This window comes from Rhincodon typus, chromosome 3 (genome assembly GCF_021869965.1).
Source record: "Rhincodon typus isolate 14 chromosome 3, sRhiTyp1.1, whole genome shotgun sequence".
NCBI lineage: Eukaryota > Metazoa > Chordata > Chondrichthyes > Orectolobiformes > Rhincodontidae > Rhincodon > Rhincodon typus.
The window spans coordinates 40,403,640-40,428,798 of record NC_063334.1 but is presented as its reverse complement, the minus strand read 5'-3'; the positions used below and the strand labels follow the sequence as shown (position 1 = coordinate 40,428,798).

Here is a 25,159-nt window from a genome sequence, read left to right as displayed (position 1 = left end):
GAGCAGATGAAATTTGTCAAATGGAAAATGTCACTTTGACTCAGTTGGCAGAATTGCTATATCTGTGTCAAAGTTAGTGCCTTCAGGCCCACTCCACTGAGCAGGTAAGAGGTAATCAACAGCATACATTTAATTTTTCAATCTTAGCACTGAGTGTAGTATTAAAATGGTAAATTGTGAAACATAACTTCTTTCAAATGATAAATTGAGTCAGAGTCCTGTCTACCTGTTGGGATAGATCCTCAAAAATTGTGAAGGATTGAGAGCAGGTGTAGCTTTCTGATAGGGTGTGATCAAATGGAGTTGGGAGCCTTTCTGAGTGAACGTAATTGCAATCTTCAGAACTCCCTCCTGTCAAGGGTAGTGGAAACTGAGTCTATGAATAATTTGAAAAGTCATTGGATAGACACTTGAGGCAAACAAACTTGAATTAATAGGACTACTGGGTGGAAAGTGAGAAAGGGACTGAATAAATTGCTGTGCAGATAGACTTGATGAGCCTAATGGCCCTTCTGTGACATTATGATATTGTAAAGGGAAATGCAAACAAACTAGTTTATATACTGCAGCGACCAAGTATCACTATTCCAATTTGTTGTATATAGAAATTACCACAAAGGATGTTATTTTCTGATGAAGTTTTCTGTCTTTTGGCGATGCTGTTAAAATCATAGTTTTAAATGGTAACTTTATTAAACCATTCTGTCCCCTAAATAGTGACTTTCAAAATGAGTACAATGTCATCAATCTTATTCCAAAATTCTAGGATTTAAGTTATAAAGACAGGTTGAATAAATGAAGCATATGTTCCACTGAGTTTGAAAGGTTGAAGAGTGATCAAATCAAATTATTTAAAATAATGAAGGAATTTGATAGCACATATGCAGAGAAAAAAATTTCTTCAGTGCTGGAATTAACATAACATGCAATGGAACTTAGGAACATTAAACCCACTTTAGTTCTGTTACCCATAATGTTTGACAGATCCTTGTAAATCAAAAATTCATCTCCCCTGCTGTCTGGGATAGAGAATTCCCAACACCAACAACTCTGAGAGAAGAAATTGTTCCTCATCTCCTTCTTAAATGGAAGACTCATTATGCTGAAGTTATGCCTCCTAGTTTGAGAATTCCCTGTGATGGCAACCATCCTGTCAGCATCCACATGATGAAACCACCTCAGAATCTTCTATGATAAAACAAAGAACTGTGGACGCTGGAGATCTGAACCTGAAACAAAATTGCTGGAGAAACTTGGCGGTTCTGGCAGCATCTGTAGAAAGAAAGCAGAGTTAATGTTTTGAGTCTGGTGACTCTTGATCAGAATCTTCTGTTACAAGGCGAATGGCTCACATTCTTCTAAACTCCAATTGGTATAGGCCCAAACCTTTCAGCGTTCCAGGGATCACTGTTGTGAACCTTTTCCTGATCTACTTCCAATGCAAGCGTATCCCTCGAGGATATCCTGAAGACATTGGATCCCTTGTATTGTGGCAATCTGTAGTTTCTCTGCATTTAGATAACCTACCTTTCTATTCTTGAGCTCAAAGTAAACAACTTCACATTTTCCCACAATATACCCCCATTTGCAAATTCTTCTAACCTAGGTGAAAGGGTTATAATCTTAAAACTGGAGCAAAGACAAACAGTTAAAAATTTTGTCATAAGAGTAGTAGAAATATGGAGATAGCTGTGGTGATTATAAATATTCAATATCGAGTTCAGTTAATTGTAGTTACACAGAGGTATGAAGACATGTAGAAAAAGATGGTTAAATGGAGTTGAAAAACAAATTAACTACGATTTAATTGAGCAAATATCACCAAATAATAGCAAGCCTGGCTGCAACTCCAATGGAAAAGCTATTGCAGAAGCCAACCAACATCTTTTATAAGTTTTTAAGAAAAGCTTTATGTCAGAAGGCTATCGGATCAATGAATTGGCACTCCCTGTGACCACATTCCCCATATGAAATAAATACGATGATTAAACTTGTTCAAAACTAATTTTATGTTCTGCACAATACAGAACATTTTCTCACATGTGAGAAATCCTGTGTAGTTTGCAGTTAAAAAATCCAAAAATTATTATTTATTATTTATTTATGTATCTATATTGCATGATTTTTATGTATCATGCTGTATTTGTAGGAAAAACTGTACTTAATGGTGTGGGCGAGTAATCATCTCGTCCCAGTTTCACAAAAGATAATCGAGGGCAATCTTAACTTTCTCCTACCATCCCTGAACAAATCTTTCACAAAATTCTTTGCAGTTATTTTTGTCAGTCCAGTTGCTTCCTTGCTCACCTTACTGTACGTTCCTGCAATTAAAATCTAAAAAACATTACATTGTGCCCACGATTTCCTGAGTTGTGAAGATAGTCTTCCTGTCAGCAGCATGCCTTTCTAAGACCTTTATAAAGTCTGGTGTTGTATGTACAAATTGTGATTCATTCTGGATTGGAATAGTTACAACTTTTCAAATTACTTTTTCTCTGATTGTTTTACTAGGGCCTGAAATTTATAAAACATTCCAAGCTACCTGTATTTTATAATACAGGTTATGAGTGACATGATATTCCACCAAAAGTACACTGACATTGAATATTGTTCTACCAGTCTGCTTGATTGCTATCTTGTATTTAAATTCCTAACCTGCCCTTGCTTGTACAGTGATGTTCAGTGAACAGCGTAGAAATGATTGTTTTTATCAATCAAGCTTGTGAGGCCTGAACACTTTTTATTAGAAATCATTTTATTATGTTGACAGATACATGGTGAGCACGCTCTTCCTTCACCTCTAGACCATGCAAGCTGTGGGTAAAAAGACTTCTTTCATAGTCAGCAAAAGGTTCTTTCACAAAACAAGATTTGTGTTCTTTTAGTTTAGTTTCTGGTGGGCCAACCTAAAAGCAGATATAGTTATTTGTAGGAAAAATAAAATTAGGAATAGCAACCAAAGGTAATATGATGATAGAACTGAAAATTTTCACACTCTTGCAGTAAAAAGCTATTCTGAGGAAACAGAGGAAGCCTTATTCTGTTTTGTCATGTACTTAGGGTTATGACGAGCAACTAAAAGTGAAAAACCTGTTCAATTTCCGTCCTGTTGGATATCTGACATTCAGAAGCAGAAAACCCTTTTTGCAAGGGAAAATAAATGTGCAGGTTTGTTTGAAGGAGATAATTTAGTCATTTGTTTCACACGGCTCTGTGAACTTTTCAGTTTTATGGCATATAAATGCTTGGGTGATATAATTGTCTCATAACTCACTTTCATCATGTGCTATTGTATTTGCATATTTTGGTTGTCTTTTCTATAGCAAATATGCTTAATCCTACCAACTAACCGAATTACATTGTAATTGATGTTTATTTAAATTGGAGCTTTATTTTTCATATTGTAATATGTAGTATTTTTACCCTTCAATGTTTTGAGAAATGGTGGCTGAGTTCTGGTATGACTTATATGCGGACTGATCTTTTTTCATCCCGACTCCAGTAAATGCATCTCCACGATATCAATTTCGCATTTCCACTTCTTGATGGTGCGATTGATTGAAATTCAAGACACTAATAGAGTTAGAGGAGACTGTAGCTTTTTCCACACGGACCTTGATTCTCATAGAGACATGGGAATTAAAATGCTTGGCCCATTTGTGGTATTTACCACTAAAGCGAGACATGTAATTCAGTTTATGTTTGAGCCGGAAGCTTACAGAAAAGGTGAATGTCAATCAGAATGAGAACATAATAACAGATTCTGATAATATTTCCTTCAGTGTGATGTGTTCTTTTGCTGCCTCACTATAAAAGCAAGTCTTCTATCTTGCTAATCTTTGGTCTCTATGCACCATTCATGCATTCTTTCCCTAAATGAAAGTGAAAACATATCGAAGGAGAGATAACGGCACAAAGTTATTCAGGAGTTGCATTTGGGTTGAAGAGAAAATACTTCAAGTCATATCTGTCATTTCAAAAGATGTTTGTTCCCTGACTGTGCAGTAGGAAAGTGGGAGAGAATAAAGTAATCTGTATCTTCAGTGACTCAAAGAACTGCTGCAAGTTAAGAAGCAAATTCAACTGAAAGGCAGAAGATTTATTTTTTCCAGACAAAATCTCAAATATTGGCCAACATGGATATTTTAAGAATGTTTAAGTTCTTGAAATTATTTTTCAGGATTCAGGAAGGGCTAGGATATCCTTCCTTTCTCAATTTTTCTGACTCCACATTTATCAAACCCAAAATTGCCTGTTTCTCTGCCCTTTTTAAAATTCTTTTTAAAGTTCTTTTTATCACAGAAAGTGATTCAGTTCGTTATTTTTCTTGTAACATACAGTTGGAGTAGGGTAGAGTGAATCCTGTTCAACGCCTGGCTTTGTTACATCTGACATGTTCAACACTGATTCGCAGCAGCTCAAATGGAAAATATTTCATTTCCTGGCAGACGTTTGTCACCTCAAGGGCAAAGAATGCACTAAGGAATATCTGCAAATGTAGCTTTCAAAATGATAGTCACTGAATAGTCATCATTACCTTCAGGTTGTATCGCTTTGATAGACTTTTGTCAATAGCAAAGGGGAAGCCTTCACATTATCAGTAGTACTCTGCAACAGAAAGCTGCTGAGTTCTGAGCAAACAACTATATGAAGGACCCAAATAGTTACTTGTCCCATGAGATGCTGTCAGTATCCACTTTCCAAGCCATGCTAATTGTTTTTCTGAACAGCTCTGAATGTTCAATGGGAGAGGCAATAGCTCAGGGGTTGATTGTATGGTATGTACAAAGCAGTAGATTCTTTACATTTAATGTTCTAAATTGAAAATCTGAGATTAATAGTTTTTTTCCACTGGCCAAAGTTGTTAAGGGTTATGCAGTCAATGTGTTAGTAGAATTAGGATCTCATTTAATGGATAAGAAAGTCTGAATGGCTGTTCCTGTTTCTCTGTATTTAGGATACTTGTTAAGTGTAAAAGTGCTGATAGTTTTTCTTTTATTCATTCTTTCATGAAATGTGAACACCATTGGCAAGGCTAGCAATTGTTACACATCCCTAATTACTTTTGCACCGTGTGGCTTGCTTAACCATTTCAAAATGCAGTTAAGAATCAAGCAGATTGCTGCTTGTATGAAGTTATATGTCGGCCAGACCAGGTAAAGATGGCAAATTTAGTTTCCTGAAGGATATTCACAAACCAGGTGGGTTTTTCAACAATAGACAATGGTTACATGGTCACCATTAGTCCATTTTTATTTGCAGATTTTTATTGAATTCAATTATCACCATCTCATGTGATGGGATTCAATCTCATATCCTCAGAATATTAGCCCAGACTTCTGGATTACTGAATTACAAAAACAGTGAGTATTGATGGACATTTCTAGCACTTAGGCATCAAGCCTTGTGTTGTCCCTTCCCTGGTGTTCTCTCTTATTAAATCTCTAAGAGGTATCATTCAAAAACAGTGGGGAGCAAGAGATGTTTTTGACACTTCCTCTTTCCAGTGCAGAGACAAACCCTGGACACTAACTTGCTCACCTATTCTGTACTAAAACTGAGGCAGACTTACTTGCACAACATAGTGATTGAAATGTGCAATTTCATGTTCCACGTGATTCATTGTCATCCGATCAGCCATTACCCAGTTGAATGGTAGTAGGGCCTTAAAGCCTGAATGGCCAACTCCTGTCCAAACATTCTCATATCATGTTATTTATTTCCTATAAATACGTTAAAGCATCAAACATTGAAGACTTCATAGTACAACCTAGTGAATTGAACGGACCCTTGTCGAAACTGCTGCTGCTTCTGCAGAATATATTTGTGTTGTGTTTAGCCAGGATAAGTTTATGGAAATGATGAAATTTCCATGTGCTGAACTTTTTGATCTATTGACAATGATTTTTGAAAAGACATCCATTAAAATGTCAGTACTTTAGTATTAAAATAACTGAGAGTCTCTTGACTTTTTAATTATCCTTTCATTAATGCAAATTTATGTTGAAGATATGTTTTGAAAGATACTTCTTTGCCAGGCAAGGCAGTTGAAGAGCCTCGTTTCTGTTTTTCTCTTTACACTGTGATATTGTCAAGATTTATATGCAGTTATCAAATTATCATCTGTCTGTGTCGATAGAAAATTTGTGTACAATACCAAATTTGAAATGCATTTTGTGGAAAATTTGTCAAAAGCGCTTGCTACACTTAAAAATTTAGATATGGCACACTGTTACAGGTATCTTCTGTGCTATATCGTCTGTGTAGATTTAAGTATTACACCCCAATTTTATGGTGAAGTATGTCATCTTGCAATTGTGAAATCTGGCCACCGAAATCCCATGATTCATCTCAAATGATTTTTCTGAAAATGGGTTTGAAGTTTCTCATGTCTTTAGTCAAGGTTTAACCAGAATTTAACAGCTAATTTCCAATCATTCATTTGCTGAAATTTATCAGGAACATTGTGTTTTGTGTCTTTTAGTATCTTCCTTCTCACTTTTACTTCAAGATTCCAAAGGCTACCAAAAACCTAGTACCAAAAATAATGGTCAGAGTTAGCTTGTATTGGGGAGGAAAATTGGAGCATTGGTGACCTAAGAGCTTTCAGTATCAAGTGATTGATTGATTTATTTATTTATTGTCACATATACCTAAGTACAGTGAAAAGCTTTGTTTGCACGCAGTATGGGCAGATCGTAGTAAGCAAGGACATACAAATCGTAGGGTGAAATAAAAATTAGGACAGTGTAAGGCATATTGGTTACATAAGGCATATGTGCTAGGCAAGATCAGCATTATTTGAAATTCCAGAGTCCATTCATCAGTCTAATAACACCAGGGTAGAACCTGCAGGTGCGTGTGTTGAGACTTCTGCCTGGCAGAAGAAGTTGTAAGAGAGCATTACTGGGCTGGGATATGTCTTTGATGATGTTGGCAGCCTTTCTGTGGCAACAAGACATGTAAATGGAGTGCATGGATGAGAGGTTGTCTTCTGTGATGGTCTGGGCTGTGCACACCAGCTTCTGTAGTTTCTTACGGTCCTGGACAGAGCAGTTACCATAGCAGGCCATTATGGACCCAGACAGTATGCTTTCTATGGTGTATCTATAAGAGTTGGCTAGGGTCCTTAAATTTCCTGAGCTGTCTGAGGAACATGAGACTTTGTTGTGCCTTCTTGACCATCACATCTACATGGGAAGTTCTGGAAGGTTGTCAGTTATCGTCACTCCTAGGAACTTAATGGTCTCAACCCTGTCAACCTGTGCTCCGTTGATGTAGATGGGGGTGTGTTCTCTTCCTTTCTTACTGAAGTCAATGATCAGTTCTTTAGTTTTGCCAACATTTGCTAGCATGAATAGGAAGCGTTTGGAGGGATACGGGCCGAATGCAGGCAGGTGGGATGACTTAGTTTGGGAACATGGTCGGCATGGGCTAGTTGGCCCGAAGGGTCTGTTTCCATACTGATTGACTCTGTATACATTTGTAGAAAGACAAAAAACAGTGAATATTTTAAGTCCATTATGACTCTTCTTTAGACTCTCTTAAATTCATTTTATTTTCTCAATGGTGCTTTATCTCAGGTGATTTTCTTCAGCAACATTAACCTGCTGGTTAAAAAAAGCTCATATGATGCCCTACTGCCTGCTTGTGTGTGCCAGGGACTATTTCTTAGTAAAATTTAAGGATTTAATTAAAGGCAAAGAAAATCTGTGAAATAGAAGCAAGGCTTAAATTAAGTTGCCCTTATTTTAAGAAAAGGCTTTTGTAAACAATTAACCCATTTAGCATGAAAAATTGTTCTATATATGTGTAAATATTACAGTGAAAGAAAATGGATCTTTGCAATTTTATCATTGCATAAAACTACACGAGTGGAGCCAAGTACCGGGTCACATGAATGCTTCTAAGTAAGTCTTATGTGACACAAGTTAAAATCTCATCATTTTTCTCCAAGGTCAGTCCTTCAGGATTTCAAAATGTAAGTAATTAAAGTAGCATTTGTTGCTTAGAGCAAAGACATAAGGTCTGTACTACCCCACTTTGAAATACTCTTCATCATTACTGAGAAAAAAACAATGTTGTGCTTGAATATATTGGCTAGAATGATGCGACTCTTTTATCGTGTTAATACAATGCGTTTTTTTTCTTTGAAGTCTAGTGATCTTGAGATTTGAAAATGTATCAGGTTACCAGTTCTTACAATGCTTGTCTTCGAGATGGTAGCTTTGGGTTCACTGGAAAAGAACTGCAGCACATCCAAGAATAGATATTGAGCAGGCAATCTAACTGTGGCTGCACACGGTTTGATAGAGTACAGGGATTGAGAGAAGTGATGTTGATATCATCTGTCAACATGTGGAATTTCTTTTAAGTTGACATCCCAAACACTGAGGACCAAAGATCGGTCCTCAGGGGCTTCGCCAATAATGGTGCAGGGACTGGAAACTGAGTGAGCTCCAGTGATGTCCTTCATTAATTGTATCAAAAGAGCAGAATGAGGTGGGGACAGAAATGGAACCAAGCCTTTTGTGCAGTGTAGTCTGCCGAGTATGTAGATTATGGACACTATAAGGAGGGATTAGCCATCATGCTCACAAAGAGGGACAGAAGTATATTAACAGAGAATTTGGGAGATGGCAAAAAAAAACAAGTGAAACTCATTCGGTTTGAGTTGTTTAAGTGCTGAAAGTCTAAGCTGCATCATTCTGGGCAATGTAATGTTTTCTTCCGTTACACCATTGAACAATGTGTTCAGCCGTATTGAAATGCAAAGCTTTTTAATTGTTTATTTTTCTATGCACAGCACCAGCTTGTGTAATCTATTGCAGTCACACTCCTCAATACAAGACTTCAACTCTATTTGTAAAACAGCACACATACAGCAGATTTGTTGTCTTTGCATAGATGCTCAAATTTTCATTCCTGCAGCATGTTAAAGGACTCTTCAGTGATCCTTATCAAAGAATACACAGGGCTAGGGATGGCTTGCCTGTTTATGATCAGCCCATCACCCATGTACTTCATACATGGAATATTCTCTGTGCCGTATATAAATTGATAGTATTGAAATCTAAGTTGGATTTGTGGTCCTACACAAACCACAGTGCATTGGCAGTTTGTTTTGTACATGATACCAATCATTAATTGGGCATGGGTGTCTTTCTCTTACTGTCCTTTCAGAGGATCAGCTTCCTGTGGGTTATCCCACGATAGACATGGGCCCTCAGTTGAAGGTGGTAGAACGAACACGCACAGCCACCATGTTGTGCGCAGCTAGCGGTAACCCCGATCCCGAAATTACTTGGTTCAAAGACTTCTTACCTGTTGATACAAGCACTAATGGACGCATCAAACAGCTACGGTCAGGTAGGGTCTTGTTACTGTTATCACGTGGTAGATTTGTTTTCTAGGTAATATTTTTTGATTCCTATCCTCAATGTGTACTTTGGTGTGTTGTTCATGTCTGTGATGTTGTCATAGCCTGTTCCAGTGTCTGTGTGTGCAGCTTCTGTTAATTCCATATTGCTTACTGCTGTGACTGTATTTTTGATGATTTTTTTAACTGCTTTTAGCAGTACTTAACAGATCCATTTTCTCTTTTTAATTTATTTTTTCCTTTTTTTACTGATTAAGTTCAAAACATTGGGCTTCATTCAGAAGTGCAAGGAGAACCAAATGGTTTTAAAATATTTAAAACCAATCTTTAAACTTAAAAAACCTAAAACCAAGGGGGAAAAAAACTGTATTTTGTTCTGTCTTCTCTACATTTTTAACCTAACCAAGAATAGACAGTTGTTTTGTTCCCTCTCTCTTTGACAAAGTGTACTGTACTTTTTTTCCATACATTAGAATACAATGAGATCTTTGGAGACTGACTAAAGTTGATTTTGTTTTTGCTCCTAAAGCATTTTTCTATTTAGCCACAGTAGTGTGTATGCAGTAAAGCCTTCCAGACTAAATATCAGGATCTACAGAAGCCTGCTTTTCATGTAGACTCTAGCTTTTTCTGCTATCTTTGACCATGGCCTCCCTTAAAATGCCTTTAATATTCTTTATTCACCTTCCCTAATTTCTTCTTTTGCTATAGCTGGTAGTTGAGCTTTATCTGATCCTAAATTTATTAAGTGACGTGCTAAACATTTCTAGTGCCCACTGGTAGTCTGTAAGAACCTGTTTGCATTCAAAATAGTAACTATATTTTTCTATACTGAGATGTTTGATCACCTGTGTTACCAGGATTCTCAGCTTTGACCTGTCCTGTGATGTTTAAGTCGTCTTGTTAACTGCCTCTTTGCTTGTTGTCAGCAGAATTGTGTAAATTAACCTGTTAATGTGAATTAAGATTAATTTTCACCTGTCAAATAGATGATATAGTTTTAAAGCTTTAATTCTGAAAATTTGTGCCAAATTATAAGGAATATAATAATATTTTTATGCTGTCTTTCTTCTTTCCGTGTTAAATCTCCAGAATCCTTTGGTAAGTGCTTAGTTCTGAAGCGCACTTCACCCCCACTAATTCCATGTTCAGATTAAAATGCATGGCATGCATTTTACTAACAGTTAGTGTAGTCACTGGATCTCTCCGTAGTGGCACACACTTCCACAAAAAAAGTGCTATCAACAGTAAGATACACCTGTCTAAAGACTTGATACACAAACTTCACTTTAGATATAGTTGAGTAGATGCCGTAAACCAACCTAAACTGTAGTAGTTATATCCACCAAGCCTACAGTGTTTCCGATATTTGCTTAAACAGTTTTAAATACGTTAAAGGTTTTAGGCTATCAAACACTTGAGACCAATCTCCTAAGACTTCACAGTCAATTTCTGCTCTGGCAGAGGCAATGTCGCCAACAGTGGACATTGCCCTTATGGTACAACTTGCTTTACTAACCTAATACTATCTAATATAATCCTGTTTACCAATACAGTAATTCAGCTTCTTTCTAGACCTTTATTCTGTAAATCTAATTTGATTTTATCTTCCAAAGCCCTAGCCTCCTTCTTCTCGTACTAATGCTTCTTCTTTCTAATCTTATTTGCATTCATATTATCCACCCAGGTGGTACACCAATACGAGGTAAGAGTGCTGAACTAACGTTCACAGAATTGATCCTCCTCATTTCTTCTGTCCTTTCATATCTCTCATGTTTGTCATGTAAAGATGTCCATTATTTCCTGTTTTGCTTTGTCCAGTTTGTTTTCTGTTCATTGATGTTCCTGTTGTGTCTGCTACTCTTTTAGTTTTGGATGTATAAAGGATTTTGTTTCTGATATGCTTCAATACTGCATATCATTGTCCTTTGACCATATCCAGTCACAGCGTATCATTTGTCCCTCTTTTTTATATGACTAGAAACTCAGGTTAAACTCCCCCCACCCCCTACCTCCAACCTTCCCTTTCTCAACGTGACCTGCATAGCTGTTCTTGATCTTGACCATAAGGTCTGTGGAGCACCTGCAAAAAGATGCAGAAAAACTTGAATAATTATTTTTTCGTCAGCTTTTTACCCTCCCCCCAAGGACCAAGTTTTGTCATTTTTCTTCACTTTTTCTTTTTCCCTTCTTCAAACCAGCACTTTTCAAACTTTCCTTATCCAGTTACACTTTTTTTTCTCTTCCAAAACTTTTTCACGGATTTGCGCATTTCGAGTTTTTCAAGCGACTCTCCTTCTTCAAGACTCGCAGGCCGGAAGCACCCAGTGAACGTTTTGAGGCGTTGGTGAAGATGGTACCTCTACTTTTTTTTCCTCCTTTTTAACACATTGTGCAAACACAGATAATAATTTTGGATTTTTTTTCTTGCATTTTGTGGGCAGACACTAAAATACTAATCCCACTTGTGGATTTTTTCGTGTCTTGGGGGCCCTAATGTGTCCCGCGGCAGAGGTTGGTTGTTCTTTCCAATTGGCTTGGTCCGCCATTTTACAATGAGACAAAGTGTGAATTTTTTCTTTACTGATCCAATTTACTCTTATGTATTTTTATTTTTCAGCAAAAGGGTCTGAAAGATTGTAAGTTGCACAATAATTGTTTATGTCCTACAAGGTTGCATGTATAGCAAAAGTTACTTTTTAAGAGGTCTTTTGAAAAGTATTTTGAGAGATTATGCCTAACTAACCAAAATTCTTTTTTTTTCACTTTGCGCAGCTTTTTGTGTTTTTGCTGCACCTTTTTGACTGAAGAAAATGTTTCTTGAGAATGTGTCTGCCTTTTTCGACATTTCCGACTCTTTGTGGTGACTTTTTAATGTTAACTCTTTCATTTTACCCAAAGGCCATGCTCCTTTGAAGCAACCTCGCCCATCCTTTGACCAGTGAATTTCCCAGGGCAGGATTTCGTTGTGAAATAAATAAAATAAATAATAGATCTCTCTCGCTGGTTTTAATGGTGTGAAATCCGTCTTTCACTAACTTACCCATCACATCCACTCTGTCTGTTCACCCTAGCAAAGCAATGACTCGACGCTGAATGGAGCTTCGCAGACCAGTCCTTTCATGATGTTGAAAGGATTTGGGAAAAAAAAATGAATATATGAGCTAAAATGATGAGACATTTTCTAACTGTTTTCTGCGCACTTTCTTTTTTCTCTCCCATACAGGTGCCCTCCAAATAGAGAACAGTGAGGAATCAGACCAAGGAAAATATGAGTGTGTGGCAACCAACAGTGCTGGTACACGTTATTCTGCTCCTGCCAATCTATATGTGAGAGGTAGGAGAAACAAAACCGTGGCATCCACTATTCAGAAAGACTCAGGGCATTAGGAACATACCTAAATGTAAACAGTTACTGCACTAGGGAACAGAAGGATCTACTCTAGCTGGCATATTAGTGACAAAATATCTTATGCAATTAGAAGGTACAATGATTTTTAAAGAAAAAACAGCACGCTTGAGCCCTACCTATCCTGAGAGATGGGTTTGTAAGTATGTTACTTTTACATTTTAACTTCTTTTATTTTTGCCTTGATTTAACTTTGTGCTTTATGTTTTTTAATGGTAGTTTTGTTTCATTTAACTTTGTCATGACTTGATTGCTTGGTGTGCTACTAATCAGCAGCAAGAAACTCCACACACTGGGGTATGTGGATATATGCACTTGAATCCTGACGTGCGAGGAGTGGAGAGAATAAGTGTGTAAACACTGCCTTTGTAAATAAAAATGAGCAGAGCACAATTCTGTTTTTTTTTCATTTTTTTGTATATTATTGAGAAACCTACAAATCCCTGCCACTCCAGTAATGAACTGGGTTTGAAAGCTGTATTCTTCACAGTCTGAATTGTTTCAAGACTCTGAAATCAGAATGCAAAGTCAGATTGTGGTTTTCAAAACTGTCAATGCAAGTCTGTTCTGATCACCTCACTCCATTTAAGTGTGTTAATTCCAATAAAATGACCACAATGAATCTTCTCAAAATTTTGTGTCGATGTGATTAAATGTTGTTTGAGATGACAAAAATGCTATTTTTTGAAATTACAAAGCAAAAGAAAACAAAATATCAGTCTGAATTTATCAGCCTTGAACTCATTACTGCAGTGTAGGTGCTCCTCGGCTAAAATTAGGTTCTTCTTGGAATCTTTCTCCGCTGTCTTTATTTCTTGTTCTGTCTTTAACATTGGAGGGCTTTATGATTGCAAACAATCCAGAAAGTCAAGTGATCTTGATTTCTAGATAATGACATAAAATCTCTATAGTATTAGGGAGGATGAACAATTTGTCTCATCAAATAGACTGAAAATTTCAAAATGATGCTAGTTGTAGCTCTTGACACCATCTTAACATCAAACAAATGATGCTTTTGGGAGTTGAGGTAGGGAGGCTTAAACAGAGCTAGATAAAATGTACTAGTAGCAGTTGAAAGCCTTGATACGGCCTTTTTACTCTCTCTGTGTTTCCCTTGTTTTTCTCCTTTCCTCATTTCATTGTGTTCTGCATCAAACCCCCTACATCCCTCAGAGCTGCGAGAAGGTTGGTGTGTTTTTTACTTTTTACCCACCTTAAGAAATATTGATTGAAATAACCAGAAAAAAATCTGAAATGAATGTAGCTGCATTGTGGCCTTTGATTAATGTTATGTCTTAACTAATGCTCTGGTCATGGCTGCTGGTGCTTGTGAGCTAATTGGATCAGAGAGTGGTGCATGTTGGAGGAGAATGTCCATTGGGATGCATGGCAAGCTGTGGCCTGCTAAACTAGTCAGTGTTCCTGCTCTGTTATTCTCACTGATGCCTGTTGCTCATAGAAAGCCACTAAATTCAGAGTGTTGTGCTATTTATTACGAAGCTTTCAAAAGCATGATTAAATAGGCCTTATCATTCGGTTTCTGTTTTCTCTAGAAAACAATTATATCATCTTGTCCTGCAAATTCTCAATTAATATTCACTGCTTTCTGCTTTTTATTTGTACCGTCTGCTCTTAAAAATTGCTTGCTCCGTTTTTAGCCATGCTACCAATCATCATTGCTCACAAGGTCATAATGGGTCACTGCAAAAAGAAAAACCTTGCAGCATTTTTTCTGAAAAAACAGCCTCTTATACATTGCAAAATCAATCTGGGGAAAGGACTATCATTGATATTTAGTTACACATTTACGTGCAAATGCTTCTTTTCAAATATTTTATCTGGTTTGAGCCTTCATCTTGGCCTATGCTAGTGAGCTCTAAAGCAGATTCAATCTACAATGTTGCAAATGTAACTAAGTTTAGAGTAATGACACAGGCATTTGACCAAAACATATTCGACATACTATGCAGGAACACTGATTATAATGCTTTCTTAAACTTTCAGTCTCGTGTTCCCTGTATGTTGTCCAGTCTCATCAATATGCTTGTGTGTTATATGTTTTAATTGCCAACATGACTTATTTGCAGTAACACTGATTGCAAATAACCCTAATGTGTTCAGTAACTTGCTCCAGCTTTTGCTTAATGAGAATGCTTGGCCCATATTGAATGCTGTTAGCAAAACCTTGCTTCTTGGTCCTATCTCTTCCTACATTAGATTTAAGGTACAACAATACAGTACTAGCATATCCTAATATGCCCCTGCTCAGTCCCTTCCTCTTCCACTCTTCCTCTTCTCCTCTCCCAACACCCCCCAATTCTCCCTTATATTTTTGACTTTGACTTTGTTTTGCTTTTCAATTTGTTTTATTTATTTAATGTTTTCCCCACCCCCTTCCCAATTGACTTCAGCATGGTGGTGTATATATATACCATTCAGCCACATGCTTGCTTGCATGACCAGACCCAGTTGAAGTACCAGGCTTTGCCTTGTTTTTCTAATGTGCATATATGTTTACATGTTAGTGTGAGGTCTTGAATCTGCATCCACTTTGAGTCTGAAAGCAATCGAGTTGCACTTTCAATGTACTGTAGATGACGTGTACCAGGGCTCTGATGTGATAATGTGTTCAAGCACATTTACTCACATCAACTGGAAGTACGCAGCATTGAAGTTGATTTTGTACTCAACTCAAGCATGCTGTCAATCCTCCAGTTCTGTGCATATTTATTAATATATTTTCTGCATGGTGTTTGTGTATTGTTAGTCTGTAGTTCAGTCGAATGTGGGAACCTGATAGGTTTGATCTAAACTTATGTAAGATTAGAACTGATGCAAACATAATTGAAAAATTCTATTAGTAATAATTAGTTTTTTTATTGGCTTGTGTTTAATGTCACATATGTAATGTAGATCTATGTTGAGACAAGTGTCTGTAGAGTGCATGTAGCATAAAAAGTATGTAGACAAAGTGCTCTTTTTGTACATGTTATTACCTTTTTGTGTTTTGTTCCAGTTCGTCGTGTCCCACCGAGGTTTTCTATTCCTCCAACAAGCCACGAGATCATGCCTGGTGGAAGTGTAAATATCACTTGTGTCGCTGTGGGATCCCCAATGCCTTACGTGAAATGGATGCTTGGAGCAGAAGATCTGACTCCTGAAGATGACATGCCAATTGGACGAAATGTCCTGGAGCTCAACAACGTCAGAGAGTCTGCAAATTATACCTGTGTTGCCATGTCAACGCTTGGAGTCATAGAAGCATTTTCCGAGGTCACAGTTAAAGGTGATTCACAATTACTTTTTAAAATCACAGGTGGGAAGTAAGCTTTACTTTGATTACATTGTGTCTAATTTTTGCACTGTCACATATGAAACTCTTAAACAAAAGTCATAAAATAAATAGAATTTATTGGAACTGCACTTTTAACCTGCAGTAGATAGAATCTTTGGACCTCTGAGTTTAATCAGGGGTCACGGCTAATTAAACCAATATCCATGTAGCATGTTCCAGTTTCTCGTATATTCCAATTAAATGTTGCTAAATCATCTAATAAGGCAAATATGCTGTAATGGATCTTTGGGTGTTTACTTCCGGGATTAAACTTCGAACATCAGTGAATTCATTTTATAATAAAGTGTAGGCAAATGCTATTAAATTGTATGTATTAAAATATTAACACATCTGCAGATTAATCTAAACTTTTGCATATACCATGCTTTTATCTACAGCTTTGCCAAAACCCCCAGGCACCCCTGTTGTAACTGAAACTACAGCAACAAGTGTCACATTGACTTGGGATTCAGGAAATCCAGAGCCTGTGGCTCACTATATTGTACAACACAAGCCCAAGCATTCAGATGGACCATTTCAAGAGATTGATGGGGTGGCTACAACACGATACAGTGTTGGAGGACTAAGCCCTTACTCGGATTATGAGTTCAGAGTCATTGCAGTGAACAATATTGGGCAAGGGCCACCAAGTGAACCGGTAGAAACACGAACAGGTGAGCAGGCCCCTTCCAGCCCACCTCGCTCTGTGCAAGCCCGCATGTTGAGCACTACTACCATGTTAATTCAATGGGAGGAGCCAGAGGAGGCAAATGGTCAAATCCGTGGATACAGAGTTTATTACACTATGGATCCACAACAGCATATTAACAACTGGCAGAAGCACAATGTAGATGACAGTATGCTGACAACAATTGCAAACCTGACTCCAGAGACTACTTATACCATCCGTGTGCTGGCTTTCACTTCTGTTGGGGATGGACCACATTCACCTGAAATACAGGTTAAAACTCAACAAGGAGGTGAGTTGTCTATACTTGGGCTGACCTGGGCATATCTGTGCTCTTGTTTCATACAATGGAGGTGCTGGTGTTGGGCAGGGGTGGACAAAGTCAGAAGTTGCATGACACCAGGTTATAGTCCAACAGGTTTATTTGAAGTTACAAGCTTTTGGAGTGACTTCATCTCATGAAGGAGCAGTGCTCCGAAAGCTTTTGATGTCAAATAAACCTGTTGGACTATCACGTGATGCCGTGTGACTTCTGACTTGGTTTTGTACTTCACATTTTCCCTCTGTTAACCCCTTGATTATGATTTATATTGCAAATTTTCTTTATTCCTAATATGTTGTGAAAAATTGTACCTATGGTGTGGAATTTGCATGCTATTTTTGTGAGCAATGGAACCTTGCAATGGTATGTGGTTTTACTTATGAACAATATAGAACTGCAGTAATGGTACTGGGAAGAATACTTGTTCTTCTAATTAATTATGGTCTTTAGAGAAATGAAGGATTGCAGCCAAATGTAATGAGAATAAAACAGAAAAATCAAATCCCATTCTCCTCCAAAGCAAAATCTCCATGGCTTTCTGTCTGAAATGTGCAACATAAGCAGCTTTGTTACTCGGGAATCTTTGGTAAAATTGACAGTTTAGAACACTGGAAGCATCCAAATGTTTGTTGTGAATGAATACACAAAATAAGTGCATTTCTACACAAAGAGAAGTTCCACAGGGAGGACTCACTATCTGTGGTTAACGAAAGAAATTCAGGAAAGAATCAAACATAAGGAAAAAAGCATATGATTGTACCTTATAGGCAGGTCAAATCGTTGCTCAGAATATAAGGATCACTGAAGAAAAACTGAAAGTTAATCCAGAGAAAGAAATTAGAGTGTGAGAGGAAGCTAGTAAGTTATAAAAAACCACATAGCAAGAGTTTCTATAGATTTTAAAAAAGAGCAAGTAAATAAAGTGACTGTTTGTCCTTTAGATGGCAAGAACAGGGAATTAATCATAGATGACAAATGACGGATATAATACATAAATATTTTACTTCTGCTCTAACCATAGAGGATACAAAAACATCTCAGTAGTACCTGTAAATTAGAATTTTGAAGGAAGCAAGGAACTTGGTGAAATTATAATGCCTGAGGAAGTAGTTCTGAGCAAACTGATGGAGCTCCTGGTTGACAAGTCCTGAAATTTTCCTGAAGATTCTGGAAGGTTCTATCAGACTGGAAAATAGCAAACTTAGCCTTTCCATTCATGAAGGGAGGGAGGCAGAAAACAGCAAACTACAGACCAGTTAGCTTGACCTCTTTTGTGGAGAAACTGTTTGAAACAGTCATCAATCAGGGTAATTGGGAACAGTCAGCATGGTTTTGTGAAATGGAAATCATGGTTAACCAATATATTAGAATTTTTTCAAGGAGTAATATGTACTTTGAATAAAGAGAAGTCTATTGATGTAGTGGATTTGGATTTCTAGAAGGCAGTTGACAAGTTTCCACATAAAAGATGATAGTATTAAGTATGAGCATATGGTGTAGGGCATGGTGTAGGCCTTTGGTATTTTGTGAGTTGACAGTTTTCCTGCTTACTCGGGTAAGAGTGGTTGGGTTTTTGTGTGCACAAGTGTGTGTGTGTGTGTAGCCATATAGAATGGAAACAGACCTTCCGTTCCATGCTGAATGTAATCCCAACCTAAACTAGTCCCACCTGCCTGCTCCTGGCCCATATCCTTCCAAACCCTTCCTACTCATGTAGTTATCCAATTGTCTTTTAAACATTGTCATTGTACCCTCATCCACCACTTCCTTAGGAGGTTCATGCCATGCATGAAACAACCTCTGTTTACCCCTTATATCTTTTTTAAAATCTCTCTCCTCTCATCTTAATGTGGCCTCTCGTCTTGAAATCTGTCACCTTAGGGAAAAGGCAAGCACCATTCACTCTATCTGTACCCATCATTATTTTATAAAGCTTTATAAGGTCACTTCTCAACCTCCTATGCTCCAGTGAAAAAAGTCCCAGCCTATCTTTATAACTCAAACCTTCTGTACCTAGCAACAACCTTGTAAGTCTCATCTGAACCTTCCCCAGCTTAATAATATCCTTTCTATAACTGTGCGACCAGAAATGGACGCAGTATTCCAGAAGAGGCCTCACCAATGTCCTGTCCAACATCAAGACTTCCCAGCGCCCATATTGAAAGGACTGAGCAATGAAGGCAAGTGTGCTAGATGCTTTTGCAACCACCCTGTCTATATGTGACGACACAGACTTCAAAGAATTATGTACCTGAACCTCTAGGCCCCTCTTTTCTACAACACTACAAAAGGCCCCATCATTAATTGTATAAGCCCTTACCCTTGTTTGTTGTACCAAAATGCAGTACCTCACTTTTATCCAGACTGAACTCCATCTGCCATTTCTCAGCTCATTAACCCATTTGATCAAGATCCCCTTGTAATCTCAGAAAACCTTCTTCACTGTCCAATTTTGGTGTCATCCACAAACTTACTAACTATGCCTTCTATATTCTCATCCAAATCATTTATATCAATGACAAATAAAAGAGGGCCCAGAACCGATCCCTGTGGAACATCACTGGTTACAAGCCTGGTTACAGTCTGAAAAGCAACCCTCCACCACCACTGTCTGCTATTAAGCTAGTTATGTATCCTGTTGGCAAGCACACTCTGAATCCCATGTGACTTAACTTTACTAATATGTTGGTGAGTTTGTCAATATGTTTTGCCAAGTATTTTGAATGATACCCATAATGTGGGGCAGTATCAGAAGTGATAACTTGATCCTCTCATTGGAAATTACAGGAGGGAGGAGCAGTGGAAATTGCAGGAAGAATGGAGGGAGGCGGGAACTTTTGGGGGAGGGGTGCAGGCAGGCTGCTAACTGCTGGAAGTGAAGTCGGCAGTGAGCCACGGACTAGAAAGGAACCTGCCCCTACAACCATAGAGCGAAGGAGCTCCTCCACTTTCAGTGGAGATCTGGCCCTCGGAAGCTGCCAGCTAACCTGATTGACTGTGCTGCAGCAGTGCTACTAGTTCTGCACTGGGCTCTGCCAGCACTGCAGCAGGTCCATGAAGGACCCCAGAGCGTGCTGGGATATTGGCTTAGGGAGAATTTTGAAAGCTTCAGGAGGGTAAGGCTCGTGGGTGTTTCAAAACAGGCGAATGCGAGGAGAGTACTAATCTATGTTCAGCTAGGGGGATGCCCCAGATGTGCAAAGTGCATTTCCTGAACGTAGTATACTGTTTTCTCCTACCGTTTTTTAAGCTTCTTTACAAGCACAGTCTGACCAGCTGCCCACGTCTGCTGTATTTTGGTATCGACACTGTTTCATCAGCTTCTCACAAGCTCAACCCTTAATTATTTCCTTGCATTTATTGGGAGGGTCAACAATTTTAATCACCCCCCCACCCCTTCCTCCCTTCCCCCCACCCCCCAGGTTTAGTGGGGATGATTGCCCTATATTACGTGCCCACCTGCTGAAAACACATGCTTTGGGGTGAGACGGAAGGTCATGTCATATCCAGCCACCCCTGTCTTATTTTGAATCTTTGCAAAACTCCACCAAAAGTGGTGCTGTTTAAAATGGAAGATTATGTCAGCATTTTGCCCTTCAACAATGTGACTTATTTGTCATTTTCAATCGTAGCAAGGTGAGACAAGTTTTAACTGTATTCAGGATCTGTGGCATATCATACGAATCACAGCAAAAGTACAGATGTCCGTCTGGCTGGTTGAGCTTGCGTACAGAACTGAGATGCATCTTAAGTGCTTGGGGATTTACATAGGAGAAGTGCAGATCAGTGCATTATTCTTTTGTAAGCCTCACTTCCTCAACAGACTTTGTACATTTCTTTGTGAGCTGTGCTTTGAACTGCCCAGATCAATCTTGCAAGGTTTTCAGCCATGCACCTGAGGTTTTACATTGGGTGTTGAATTTAAAACCAGCCATTTTACCCCATTTATTGTAGGAAGCAATGCATGTTTTTTTTTAAATGAATTCATGGGATGTGCATGTTTCTGGCTGCACGTTTATTGCCAGTTAAGAGCAACCACATTGCTGTCAGTCTGAAGTCATAAGTAGGCCAGACCTCCTAAGAATATTGGTGAACCCAGATAAGTTTTTTTAACAAACAATGGTGGTTTCATGGATTCTTAATTCCAGATATTTATAGAATTCAAATTCCACCATCCGCCATGGTGGGATTCTAAACTGATCCCCAAAACATTATAGTGAGATGGATAATCTTGGACTATGGGAGGATATAGAAAGGTTGGTCCAATCAGCTGATCAGTGGCAAATGGAATTCAATCCGGATAAATGTGAGGTGACGCATTTGGGTAGAATAAACAAGGCAAGGGAATACATGATGAAATATCGCAGGGACCTTGCTGTGCATGTATACTGGTCCCTTAAGAGATCGGGACATGTGGTTAAAGTGGTTAAGAAGACATTTGGTATATTTGCTTTTATTAATCGAGGCATAAGCGTTTAAGAGGAGGGAGGTTATGTTGGAACTGTATAAAACATTGGTGGGCCACAGCTAGAATATTTTGTGCAGTTCTGAAAACCTCATTATAGGAGCGATGTTATAGCACTGAAAAGGGTGCAGAGGATGTTGCTTGGTCTGGAGACTTTTGGTTACAATAAGATATTGGATAGACTGGGATTATTTTCCTTAGAACATGGGAGGTTACGATGTATAAAATTATGAGGAGCATAGTTAGGTCAGACAGGATGAAACTTTGCCCCTTGGTGGAAGAGTCATTTACCCAGGGGCACAGATTTAAAGTAAGGGGCAGAAGGTTAAGAGGACACGTGAGGAAAATCTTTTTTACTCAGAGGATAGTGGGAATCTGGAACATACTGCTTGCAAGGATGTTAGAGGCAGAAACCCTCGTAACATTTAAGAAGGAGATTTACTATGTCAAGACATACAAGGCCAGAGGCCAAGTGCAGGAAAATATGATTAGAATAGTTGGATGGTTGTTTTTAATCTGCGCAGACACAATGGGCAAGGGACCTTTGTCTGTGCTGTAGGCCTGTATGACTTTAACATTATTTGGGCCTCTAGAGTAATGGTCTTAATGGTCTAGTGATAATACCACAAGGCCATCACCTGTCCATATACCAGAATAAGGCTTACATTTTCGAGGGAAGGTAAATGCAGAGTGAACCATAGATAACAACACTGCAAGGGAGGTCAGGAATCCTGGCTCAGCTTATTGCAGAATCCTGCATTGATGTTGATTTGGATTAGAAGTTCTGAACAAGATTACACTTCGTCAAAGCTGATGAATCTGTAAGCCTGTTGATGTCATTGCAGTTATTTTAACACTTCAGTTACTTCAGATGTGACGAGTTTATCATGATTTAACTGTAAAGATCTCAGAATCGTCTTACATCTTTATGTATTGTAAATTGTTTAATAGGTGTACTGTAAAGTGCGTTTTACCTTTGTCATATAAAATCAAAACTAAATGAAGAAACAAAATAATCTGCCCTTATGGTTCATAATTGACACCAATTATTCTGGGGATTGTGCCCCCCAATCCAGTGTGACTTTGCGAATCTGGGCAAGCTCTGTAACTTTATAATGATTTTAATTGTTGTCCCTTGAAGTCATGCAGTCTGGACCCTTCCACAGCTGTTTTAGTGCTGGCGTGGAATTCCAGAGGAATTCTGCCTGCCCACAATTGTGGATCTTAAATTGCACTGTCAAATTGCAGGGTCAGGATCAGATGCTTGTTTGGCACCTACATGAGTAGTACTACTGAGTCTGTGAATGCCCTTAACAGACAAAACAGCCCAACATCACTCCTCAAGAAGTGTATTCAGGTCTTTTTTGATCAAAATATTTTTAAAAGTCATCTTAGAATAGGTTTGCATGTGACAGGATAAAGCAAGGTACTTTCATGTAAATAGCTCTTTTCAAGATCTTTGTAAGCCCCAAAGCACTTGGTCAGTAATGTTTTTAGAGTGCAGTCAGTGTACTTTATGAAACAGATGCTCATGAATAGCAGGGAAACAAGTGACCAATAAAACTGTTTCAGTGATGTCGATTGAAGGTGAAGTTTGCTCAGGAGAGCAGGAAAACTCACCTACTCTTCAAGCCATACCCTGCAATCATTTACAACTATTTAACATGCTAGACAGAGCATCATTTTAAAACCCCCATTTCGTCAAAGCTTCGAAACTGAAGTGCCCTCTCAGAGCTGCGATGTAGTGACAGCGTAGATCAGTGGAATTCACCAGAAAGTGGCCGTTCACTAACAAAGGCCAAATGGCGACGCAAAAAAATTTAATTTGGCCACAGTGAGAATTTTACAGATACTTAAATGACAGCAAGTTATTTCTTCAAAAAGAGATCTTGATATGCGAAACACACAAAAACGTCAAGAATAAATGTATTAGTATATAGTAAGCAGTGTTCAATAATTTACTAATTCCTCATACTTATCTGCCTCATTGTGCATCCAGCATCCTGCCTGTCGCTCTCCTACTTCCTACCTTTTTGGCTCACTGCCCCTCACACTCTTCAACCCAACTGCTGTCTACTCCTCCCACTCACTGCCTTTTTTAAACTCTTTGCTAGGATGTGGGTATAACCGGCAAAGCCAGCTTTTGTTGTCCATCTCTAATTGCCTCTGAACTGATTAGTTTGCTCATGCTAATATTAGAGGACAGTTAAGAGTTTGACTGCTATTGGTGTGAAGTCACATATAGGCCAAAACAGATAAGGATAGCAGATTTCCTTCCCCAAAGGGCATTAGGGAACCAGGGGAGATTTTTACAACAATTAACGATCAATGGTCATCAATTGTATGGTCACCATGACTGAGACAAACTTCATATTCCCAATTTATTCATTGAATTCAAATTACCCCAGCTGCCATGGTGAGATTTGAACCCATGTCTCCAAACCTTGGCCTGGGTTTCTGGACTACTAGTCCACTGGCATGACCACTATGTCACTATCACTTCAATCTTTGCTTGCCAACCATCCCACTCTGTCACTCCCCCATCTCGGACCCTCTGAGGCAGTGAGCTGAATGGTTAGTAATTGAGAAAGAGGCAGGAAAGACAAATGTGCAGGCCACAAACAGCCCAAGGGCCATGTCATGAGGACTATTGGTTGTAAGTTTGAGTCTGTAAGAGCCCTCGACTTTCTGACTCCGAGATAATAGTGCCTACACTGAGACAAGAAGCTGGACCTGATATTCGAGGCAGAAGTTCAACATTAGGCTGACATCCACGTGGTTAACCAGAGATGCACATGACAGGATATCTGGCACAATCGTTTCCAGAGGAGGCCAATAAAGAAGATTTGTCCTGTACAGGCAGTTGGAGAAAAAAAATGGCTGATGAGCAACTAAGCCATTAAAGTGGAATTTAGTGAAATTAATGTATAATGCGTTGTCATGAAATCTGGAGTGAACAAAATCAATACCATGCTCTCAAATTTGTTTTTTTTCTGAGATCACACTTGGATCTAAGACCGACAATTGGTTTTGCTCAAATGGTCTGACAGTTGTACATCCTTAACGTTCAGATTAGAGCTCAAACTGATATGTCAAGCCCTATTTGTGGCAAAACAAGATGCACCAAACAGGACTGATTATTGCCGACAATACTCCTGTCTCAGTAGTTGTGAAGAGTTACATGCAGCAACATTTGCCCAATACAAACTTTTTCTCTGCATCTCTTCTGTTACATACCTAATAATTATATTTATCTTAATGAGATCACCCTTAAACCATCTAAAGTCATGAGAATACAAACCATGTTTATGTTACCTGTCCGCCTAGTTTAATAATTTAGCAATGGTACACCAAAACTGTACTCCAGATAGGCTTCTCTCTCAGGCTATGCACAATTGAAGCATTTCTTCTGAATATAAAATTCATTGAAATACAGAGCTATATTTCATTTGCATTTCTGGTTAATTTTTGACCCTGAGACAAATTTCTAGTAGTTTGTATCTTCAATCCTCTTGCTGTTCCTGGTCATGCACTAATTAAAAATAGTATAGTTTATCACATT

At 38.4% G+C, this 25,159-nt stretch overlaps 1 protein-coding gene across 5 annotated transcripts in view; it reads left to right on the top strand.

The window, feature by feature from the left end:
• Positions 1-25,159, top strand: part of LOC109939107 (receptor-type tyrosine-protein phosphatase delta) — a 542,862-nt gene that overhangs the window by 326,527 nt on the left and 191,176 nt on the right. For all 5 annotated transcript variants that reach the window (XM_048595070.1, XM_048595069.1, XM_048595071.1 and 2 more), the window contains exons 5-8: positions 9,184-9,369; positions 12,606-12,716; positions 15,805-16,074; positions 16,521-17,102. In XM_048595070.1, coding sequence (XP_048451027.1) covers positions 9,184-9,369; positions 12,606-12,716; positions 15,805-16,074; positions 16,521-17,102 — 1,149 coding nt within the window. The remainder of the gene's footprint in view (positions 1-9,183; positions 9,370-12,605; positions 12,717-15,804; positions 16,075-16,520; positions 17,103-25,159) is intronic.